The 10,180-nt window shown below is 52.4% G+C and overlaps 1 protein-coding gene across 1 annotated transcript in view; it reads left to right on the forward strand.

The window, feature by feature from the left end:
- Positions 1-9,570, forward strand: part of TCERG1L (transcription elongation regulator 1 like) — a 137,786-nt gene extending 128,216 nt beyond the window's left edge. The window contains exons 10-12 of the mRNA XM_033130863.1: positions 2,415-2,504; positions 5,418-5,536; positions 9,355-9,570. Of these exons, the coding sequence (XP_032986754.1) occupies positions 2,415-2,504; positions 5,418-5,536; positions 9,355-9,511 (366 nt within the window). The 3' untranslated portion in view covers positions 9,512-9,570. The remainder of the gene's footprint in view (positions 1-2,414; positions 2,505-5,417; positions 5,537-9,354) is intronic.
- Positions 9,571-10,180: the final 610 nt, after the last annotated feature.

Here is a 10,180-nt window from a genome sequence, read left to right on the forward strand (position 1 = left end):
TATTACACCTCTAGAGCTCCAAAAACTCTCAACAAACTGGTGGAGTATTGTGACAGCAAGTCCCTGCAGAGCTGAGACTTTCTGAGGTGTGCACGGGTCCCCGTGGGATGGTAAGATGCCATTTGATGGAGCTGACGTGAAGTTGGGCACGACTTGTCTCCGTGGGCAAGAGTCCGCGGTCGTCCTGCTGGACGCTCCCGGGTCCCTACCCCTATCCCTGTGATTACCAGCACTTTGCACGTCCTCAGTCCACTGAAGGAAAGCCCTGTGTGCAGCCTGCGTCACCCTGCTCATGAGTATGAATAAAGGACTTCGATCTGTATTGTTGAAGCTAGAAATGATCAGCTTAAAAAACTTCATCTCTTATGATGTACCCAGCAAAGCCCGTGTTTACTGAAGTCGTGTGTCTACCAGGAAGCATCAACCTGCTCAGAGATGACTGTGAAGGGCAGCTTGTAAACTGCCATCTGCTGCCCCTCCCTCTGGGAGTGTCCAGGAATTCACTCCCTGCCCAGTCCAGGGCCTTCCTGACTCCTCTCCAATTGTTCTCCAAACAAGGTCGGGGGTGTCCTGCACGCCTGCTCGGTCTCCCCTGCTCCTTCCAGGACCCTCGAGGCTCCCACACCCCCAGCCATGTTCAGCCTCTCGCGATCCCGCGTTGCCCAGGGTGGGTGAGTCCTGCCGGCACCATGCACAGCCCCCCTTGGTGTCCTTCCAGTCCCGTCCCCAGCCAGGACGAGTCTTCACGGTCCAAAGGAGTCATTGTTCTAGAAGCCTCTCCCCAGGCTGATGGACATGCCCCTCTGTGTCCCCTCACTCCTGGGCGTGTGTCTGGCGGTCATTCACTCTCAGAGGCCACGCCCCAGCCCCTGGGCCTCCTGCTCTCAGGGCCTTGGCTTACTTTCTCCGAGTCCCCAGCGCGTGTGGGGCCTAAGGCACAGTCAACGTTTCAGTCAATGTTTTTCAATGACCTGGACAGTTCATTGCTCTATCAGCTGAGGAATTGTAGAAGCAATACACCGAGCACCCAGACCCTGGCTTCTGCTACTGTTTGTCTCCAGTGAAAGGAACCAGGGCTCCTGGAGAGCTGGCTGATTCGAGGGCCCAGGCAGGAGACATACCCGATGAGCCTAAGGCATCTTGGGGTGCCGGAAAATGTGGAAGTGCCCCCAAACCACCATGATGGGGTGTGTCAGGGGGACACAGGGCCAACCACAGAGGCTGTACAGGGAACAATGTGAGCCCCAAACTGAAGTCGCACGATTGTAACCCAAAGGGCGAGACAAGGAGCCACGAGCGCTGCTGACATAAATATAATGAAAGACTCGTGAGTGCGTGAGTGGGGCAGTGGCACACACCCACCAGAGGAATCCCAAGCGAGTCCTGTCGGCACGCCTCTGCCGAGCTGGAGCAGCCTTCCGCGTGGACCACACAGTGACTACCTCCCAAAGACTGAGGACAGCGTGGGAAACCGTGAAAAAGGTAAATTTGTAGAGGAGAGACCTGGCAGACACGACCTCGGCCAGGGACCAAGGTCAGCGTCACCCGTGGTGAGCTGGCGGTGCACCTCGACTCGACGTCGTGAACATGGCACTTTCCTCTGCTCATCCTCCCCACACCTATAACCCCATCTAACCATGGGAAAGACTGAGGCCAACCCCAGAGGGGGCGTCTTACGGAACACCTGACCACCCTCTCGGGTGCTAACAGGCAAGGCTGAGAAGCTGTCACAGCCCAGAGGAGGCTCAGGAGACGTGAGACTAAACGTCTCGTAGTGTCCTGGGTAGAGCCTGGGGCAGAAGAGACGTAGGCAAAGACTAAGGAAATCTGAGGAGAGTGGACTTCTGCTCCTGATGGTGCAGACAAGCTGGCATACTGACGTCCGACCGTTAACAACATGGGGACCCGGGGTGCATGCTAACCTTGTAATGTTCCTGTAACTTTCGGTAAATCTCAAACTATGGTGAATTAAAGCCATTTGTTTTGAAAAATGGCCTACCTCAAAAAGGTTTAAACGTGAAGTAAAAATCAACTGAAATGATGCTAAACTCAGACCATTTGCAAGACATTGCCCTCTGCTCTGGCTTGCGGTATTCTGAACATTTTTACAGATATTTCTCCTTCTGAAATGTGATGTTCCAGAATGCCACAGCTGCACAGATGTGCTTCGGGCTTCAGATCAGAGGCATAGAGCCCTGGAAGGTGCCCAAGAAAGAAATAGTGTCATGAGTGTCGAAATTAAATTTTCTAATGCTGTATGTATTGATTTTCTCAGGACAGCCAGCACTTTCATCCAGCACTGCGTCACTGAGCCCAGGGCGCCTTAGTGCTCTTTCTTCACCATTGATCATTTCAGCGACTCTCCAGGCTCAGCACGAGATGCTAAAACAACTCTATTGAATATCTTCCTTCAGGTGTCAGCGTTTTCTACCTGGGAGAAGGAATTACATAAAATCGTGTTTGATCCACGCTATCTCCTGCTGAACTCCGAGGAACGGAAACAGGTAATGCTGTGGTCGGGCAAGGCGACAGTCTCGAGACGCAGCCGTCCAATGACACGCATCCTGGGGGCACGGCTGGTGGGCCGATAGACATCTGGCGTCCTCGTGTGTCAGCGGGGTGGGCGTAGCCTGAGTGCTCTCGCCGGGGAGTTTGTGGGCAGGAAGTTAGGGGTCCTAGCTCACCCTTTTACTGCAATATTAAAAACCAGGAAGTTTAACCATTCAACTACAAAGAACACATAGTAAGAAGCCCATCTATGTTTGCAACAAAGGCATGTGAAGCCCCAGTGAAGTCCCGCAGACTGGCTGGTGCCGACAACAGCTGGTACAGAGCACAGTGTGTCCACGGACAGCTGTGCGGCACTCAGCACTGTCCTCTCTGGCTCTGGGTGCTTTTAGAGGCCGGCAGCCCCTTTGAAGGGAGTCGAAGAAGGAAGAGCCTGTCCTCCGTCAAAGGCTCAGTGATGCCGTGATGTTTCAGCCGCACCCCTGGGGTGACTGGCAATGGCAGGAGCTCCGTTTGCTTGTTGAACTGAGCTGGCTCCTGGATGGAGGGGGTCCCCTGCCCTCCTGAGATCTGGGGTGGGGTGGCCACCCCACACAGGACTCACCTTAGGGTTTCTGAAGCCGTGGCCAGAGAGGGCAGGAGCTAAGCAGACTAGGTCTGTGCCCCCTGGGCTGGGACAGCCTGTCTGTGCCTGGATGTGTGCTCTGCACACAGATCAGACCAGAGCATCCACCTGCACCAGGGACCCCCTGTGAAACCGCCCAGGGGCAACTCAGGCCCGTCTTAACAGGCGTTGCTTAGTCCCCAAGGCGCAAGGACGAAGGAAGAAGCAGGACTCGTGATGGCTGGTACTTACGTGAGAGACAGTTTGTGAGAAGCCAGCCCGCCCAAGGGGACATGGGACAGTGGGCACGATGGGTGGTAGTGAAGCTGAGTGATTAGGGAAATGATATTTGGGCCCAACTCAAAAACACAGTCCTATTTACAATTAAATGGGTCAGCGAGCATCAGGCACACGTCTGTATGGGGCCTGTGATCACACAGTGTTTTCACGGGGAAAGCCGAGACTCCCGGGGTACAAAGTGCAGCTACCCCTCTCCTGGGGGGTGCAAAGGAGAAGCGAATGAACCCAAACAGAACGTGGGGTCATGGATGCACTAATCAGGCCTGTTTCTATGGTAACACATCGTGTTTTATTTTATGGCCCTAATGAGATACTAGCCCAAAGTATCTCTTTTGAAAAGCCGTGCCCCACTTTGAATAAAACTGGCATGACTTGTTAAAGAGGGAAAAGCCTGAGCCATTAAATGATAGCAGCCTAAATAAAGCAGCAGGGTCAAGGGGGAGGGAAGAGAACCGTGGACGGACGGACACGTGCCTGGCTCAGGTCAGAGAGCTCTGGCCCCACAGCCAGTTATGGTTTCCATTCAGATTTAAGTGAATGGAGCAAAACTCCGACTGATGCTGGAGCCACACGCTTCTAGGAGATAGTCCCCCTGCATTCACCTTTTTATGAGTTAAATGATAAGACAACTCTTGAGCTAAGATTTCCACTTGCCTTGAAGGCAAAACGATCCAATCATATTTTTAATTAAATATATAAGCACATGTGCTCAGTTTGTCCTGTTCGTGAATATTTCATTTAGCTGCTAAGGCTTTAGGAGGCGCCTACATTTTGGGTTTATAAACCTCTGGCGGCTTGCTGTTACTGGCAAGGAATCTGAAACCGAAAGAAAGACGGAGCCCCGCCCGCCAGGGGAAGTGATGGATGCTTAATCGGCCTGGTCCTCACGCCTTCTCCGTGTCCTGGGCAGGAACTGAGACCCAGCGCTCTCGGGGCACATTCTGGTTCTCGGCCTTGGCCATGGGTGGTGTGGGCCCAGAACTGCCCTTTTTGGCGTATAGGATCCTGCGTGGGGTGCTTATTGATCTTTATGTTTGCACACACACTCAAATGATTTCCAGTTTATTTTCCTTTAAATGTCCCTAAGGCCTGGAGAGCATTCGGAACAACTTGGCTCTGTTTCCACCCCCTTTGGCTTCATGGTCTATAGTGACGACCTCCCCAATGTCAGAACAATGAGCCACCCTACGCTCTTGAAGGGAGGCGGATTCCAGGGTCTATGCAGCGAGATTCTGTGGCTGCCACATGGGCTCCCCATGCCCAAGAGAAACCGTCCTGGGTCGTGAATGGGTTTGCCCAGCCGACAGTCCACACAGCCTTTACACTGAGGAATGGGGTTGGCTGTGGTGTTGGCCTTCAAAACACACCACTTGTCAAACTAGGGAGTGCTGGGGTTCAGGTCTCCTCCCTGGTCATTGATGGTCCATGCTGGGAACCTGGAAGCTTCCTGATACCCCCAGGGGAGGCTGTGCTTGTCCCATGAGCCCACAGTCACAAGTGGGTCTTCTGGAGACCAGGGGTGCTGGATTGACTTTCTTTTCACAAAGTCATTTTTTGGAGACACAAGTGACAATTATGTCACCATAGAAATCGACTAGAGCAAATTTTGTACTCTACGTGTTCCTGGTAAGACCAGTAGTGATGTGAAAGCCAGTACGCGACTGCAGACGCTGCTCTCAGAGCTACAAACCAGAGACCCAGTGACCTTGGCGGTGGGATTTCCACACTGCCAGTTGCTTCACGGTGCCCAGCCATTCCCAGGGTTCCTCAGGCAGGCCCGGCTCAGTGTGGGGCCCCGGGGCGGTGCCTGGATGGGGACACACATACTGGCCTCGCAGGGATCCAGGCTCCCTGGGGTGCCACCAGGGAAGGGCTTTTGCTTGCACCTCCAGCAATGGTGAAAGGAAGGCTTACCTGAGACCCTCGGTGTTTTCTGTGTAGTGTTGGAAACACAAGATTTCATTTCTGATACGCAGTCTTGTAATACTTTTGTGTGTGTTTTCAGATATTTGAACAGTTTGTCAAGACAAGGGTAAAAGAAGAATACAAGGAAAAGAGAAGTAAATTGCTGCTAGCCAAAGAAGAATTCAAAAAACTTCTGGAGGAATCGAAAGTGTCACCCAGGTACAGAGAGAGAAATGCAGCCGGCAGTTTCCGGGGCTGGAATACTCACCAACTATTGAGAGAGGGCTTTTAAAGATGGCTTTGGTTAAACCACGCAACCTGGCATTCCAGATATCCAAAGTGTAACTGTGGAGACGAGCTGGAGAGAGGGGCTGGCCTCTCCCTGGGTCCTCGGCGGGTGAGGTCCGGCCCCCTCCGTCCCATCTGCCCAGCACACGTGCTTCTAGCTCACCAGACGTCCCAGAACCTGACTCCGTGGCCCAAATAACTAATCAATAGGTACCCTCTCATGAGGGGAGGTCTGATTTCTAATGATCACAGACTAAAACTACAAAAGAAACAACAGCGAGATAAACCCCACCAACTCCCTCGGCCTGGATGGCTTAGCAGTCGACCAGAGCGTAAAATAACATCTTGCGCATGCTGTGAATTTGGCTGCCAAAACTCACCCCAGACAATCAGGCATTATTTCTGTGAAATAAAACAGACTAATAGGAAAATAGTCGTTAGTAATTAGAAAAACGTAGGCTTAATGCTTTCTTAAAATTAGCTTTAATTGGCTGATACGTGACAAACAATGAGTGTCTACGACTTTTAGAATTATAAGATTATAACTTTGGGAAGAATAAAAATGATTGACTTTGATATGTTTTTATTTTAGATTGGGATGTTATTTTTAAGTGGATATATATGCATTTTTCTTTTTAATAAAGATGCATACATACAGCATTATTTTTAAATAGAAAATAATTGGTGATTAGTTTCTATGAAGAAGTAGGTTTCCGTGGTTTGGTCATTAATTGGTTATTCGCTGGGTCAATGATGGCATGTTAGCGGGTACGGAGTCCTCATAAAAATTCTCCAAGCATTTAAAAGATAGATACTCTCAGAATGGGTAAAAGTTAACATGAATTATCCCCATGGCAGAATGGAAATGTGTGTCTAAGGATTTGTGAACTGATTTTCTGCAGTTCAGGCCTATGTGATGGGAGGCTTGACCCTGGGGAGACAAAGGGCCCAGGCTTCCGGGAAGTGGGGTCTGGAGCCCCAGCCTCAGGGCGCAGCCCTGCCCTGGCTCCAGGGAGGCGCTGGGTCTTCAGCAGCTTCCTGGTCACGTCTGAATGGGGGAAAGTGGCAGCAGCCCCCCCAGTAGTTGGGGTGGGGCTGCCTGCAGCGCAGGGCACCGGTGCCTGGAGGGTGGGAGCTCGCGCAGGAAGCTCTGGGCACCTCTGTCATCGCTGTAATTGTTATGGACTTTTAGCTACTAGCCTCCATCCACGGGTCAGACATTAGCAATAACACAACCTATCGCCAGCCCATGACTATATTATGAAGGTGAAGGAGAGAAAACACCCAGAATGCACCAAGCGATTAGGAAAAAGATCACACACACACAGAAGGAAAGGGGGCAGGACAGATTTGAAGAGTGTAAAATGCACTCTTCTTTAACATTAGATTTAATTGCCTGCTGTTTTTAAGAAACTTATACTGGGTATATAGTACTTTTATAATTACAAAAATATTTTTATTTCCAAAGTGGCTAATTCTGCAACATTTCAAAGCCTTTTCAGATAGTCTTTACACTTCCCTCCCACTGTTTCACAGGTGTTCTAGCAAGATCCGTGTGGTTGAAGTCTGTACCCTAGACTATGGGGGTCCCTGGAGACCCTCCTGAGTCCCTGGAAGTGGCCCCTGAGGCCTTGGCAGCACCAAGCTCGGGTCACGGTCATCAGCCTCAGCTCTGTCCTGAGAAGTGCCTGGGAACAGTGGCATAGGGACAGTCCAGAGCCAGCCAGCTGCCAGTGCTGCCTGGTTCTTGGGGTCTTGGGATCGGGAGAGGAGCCATGGGGGACCTACCTAGGGCTTTGGGGCCAGACTGTGGGCCCCGGTGCCACCGTGGCCACCTCCTTCCACCGAGGGCTACCAGGGGAACACAGTGCAGTGCCAATGACACAGATGACTTCCCCAGGCTCCTGACAGCTCGCCAAGGCCAGCGGCGAGCCGGGCTGTCCCCTCGGCATGGTGAAGGGGCTGCAGAGTTTTACTCCTTCTCTCCACAGGTGCCCAGAATTGACCGTGTAGAAGGGCCTCCCCGCAGCCCCTGACCGATAAGGCTGAGGCTCCCTCTGAACAAGCCCCAGTGAGTCTCCTCATTACAGGGATGAAGGAAGGAGAAGGGTCTCAGTCCCCTCGAGCTGCTATAGCAGACAGGGGGCCTTAACAACACACCTGTTTCTCACAGTTCTGGAGGCTGGAAGCCCGAGATCAAAGCACCAGCAGATTCAGTGTCGGGTGGGGCTGTGTCCTGGGTTACAGATGGTGTCCTCATCGTGTCCTCACGTGGCAGAGAGCGAGGGAGTTCTCTGGGGTCTCTTTATAAGAACACAAGTCCTGTCACGAGGGCCCCACCCTCGTGACCTACCCCAGCCCCCCACAAAGGCCCCAGCTCCTACCACCATCCCGTGATGGGTAGAGCTTCAACACGTGGATTCTGGGGGTGCACACACATCCAGTCCACAGCCAAGAGGAGGAAGGCAGGGAGGAGAAAACCAGAGAGCAGTGCTTTTCTTTCAGAGCCATGTGCGAGCGAGCAGGGCCGCAGAGCATGAGCAGGAGAGCCACCGAGCTGGGTGGGGAGGAAGGAGACTAAGTGGTGACGACAGCAAGGATGAGCCTCCTGATTATTCGTCGGGTCTCCTCACGGCCGTGTCTGGATAGTCTTGTTGTTCATGTATAAAGAAGGATTGTTATAATAATTTGATACAACAATGAAATATCTGCACCTTTCTGTGTGCCCTGGTGCCCCCGGCAGCTCAGGCCCAGCCCCACCTCCAGGACTTCAGAGGGAGGCAGGGCCCATGCACTGGCCTCTGGGGCTGGGCCACGCTATAGCTGTCACTACTCCTGAGCTCCAGGTTCAGGGCTGGGAAGAGAGAAAGCCTTGGGGACCCAGTGCTGGCAAAGTTCCATTTGTCCCCAAAAAGGCACGTCCACTCTTTCTGCCCTTTGAGCTGCCCCAGCTCCTTGGGACCCGCCTGGCTGGGCTGGGCTGGCTTTACTCCAGTTTCCTTACGGGGACTCCTGGGCTTGGAAGTTGTGGATTTGCTCCATCAATATTTGTGCTCAGCACATGGCAGCCGCTGGGCTAGACCCTCAGGATGGTCATGGAGAACAAAGCAGACACTGGTGCTTCCACTCGGTGGGGGGCAGTAGAGGGAAACCGCACAGTTGGGGTTTACGGAGGTCCTAACCAGGACGAGGACCGTGCAGTCCTCTGGGCCTCCAGACAGGGCGAGCTTGCTTGCAGAAGGCTTGGTAGTCCTGACTTCTAACGAGAGTGGGCTTTATATGATGAGTGAGGAAATAAGGGTGTGCCAGGCAGAAGGAAGACCCCACGGCAGGTAGGCAGGTGGTAAGAGAATGGGGCAGAAGACCTGTGTGGCAGAAGCAGTGATGGGGGTGGCAGGGCCACAGTGAGCTCCGAGCAACAGTAAGCCGACAGGTGGGCGGGGGGTGGGGGTGGGGCAAGGGAAGTATCAGGCTCATGTCTATGGGCCCATTAGATGGAGCCTGGGGGGTCTGCCAGACAAGCTGGGTCAGGACCCTGCCGGGCCGGCCCGTGGAGAGTGCTACCCAGCCTGGGGAATGGATGGCACTGCTCCCTTCAGCCCACCCCCCCACCCCAGGGCCCCGCTCTCGGGCCTGCAGCGAGCAGCTGGGTCTGGGCAGGAGCTGCCTGCCCTCCCAGGCATGGCTGATGCACAGTGTTCATGAAAACCGGGACTCAGGGAAGAGCTGAGAAATGTCTTGTTTTTCAGGACCACGTTTAAGGACTTTGCTGAGAAGTATGGCCGGGATGAGAGATTTCGACTTGTTCCTAAAAGGAAGGACCAAGAGCACTTTTTCAACCAATTCATCCTCATTCTTAAGAAACGGGACAAGGAAAACAGACTGAGGCTACGGAAAATGAGATGAGTGTGTAAATGCAGTAAGACTGAGAGTGGCAGAGCGAGGGTGGAGGCAGGGGTGGCATCTGCGCGGTGGGGTGGGTGCTCCCGGTACAAGGGGGGCTCAGTGCCCAGAGGATTACTGTTTCATATTGAAGCTTTTTTGTACAAGGTTCAGAGTTTGATGCATTTCTAATTGCCATGATATGTCGATCCCTTAGTTGTGTTAATTATGCAAATTACTTGTAATATACACAGAGTATAAATCCACTGCAGGTTTGTAACTCAGAGGACGCAGGCACCATCTAAAACCATCTCAAGGCGTTTTCATGAGTTGAGTCAATTATCTGAAATTTTCTGAAAACCTTTGTGAGTTACTTTAGTTCTTCAGGAGTTCGTGGTGTTGGGGAATTCCTTACTCAAGTGTCCCCACGTCTCGGTCTAGTTTTCTGAGTAGTAGCAATAGGGTATTTTATCATTAATCATAGTGACAACTGTGAACATTGGGACACATGGACCATGGGTCACCCGCACGTGGCACCTCGTGCCCTGGGGCATCAGGGCTGGAGAATGGGCTGCACTGCCTGTCAGAGGTCCTACTGAAAAGAGAATTATTTTGTACAAAACCATCATATTAGTATTTCAGTTATTTTTATTGTATGCCCAGAGTGTGCATGAGACTTTTCTCATCATCTTT

Source organism: Rhinolophus ferrumequinum, chromosome 16 (assembly GCF_004115265.2).
Source record: "Rhinolophus ferrumequinum isolate MPI-CBG mRhiFer1 chromosome 16, mRhiFer1_v1.p, whole genome shotgun sequence".
NCBI classification, from domain to species: Eukaryota; Metazoa; Chordata; class Mammalia; order Chiroptera; family Rhinolophidae; genus Rhinolophus; species Rhinolophus ferrumequinum.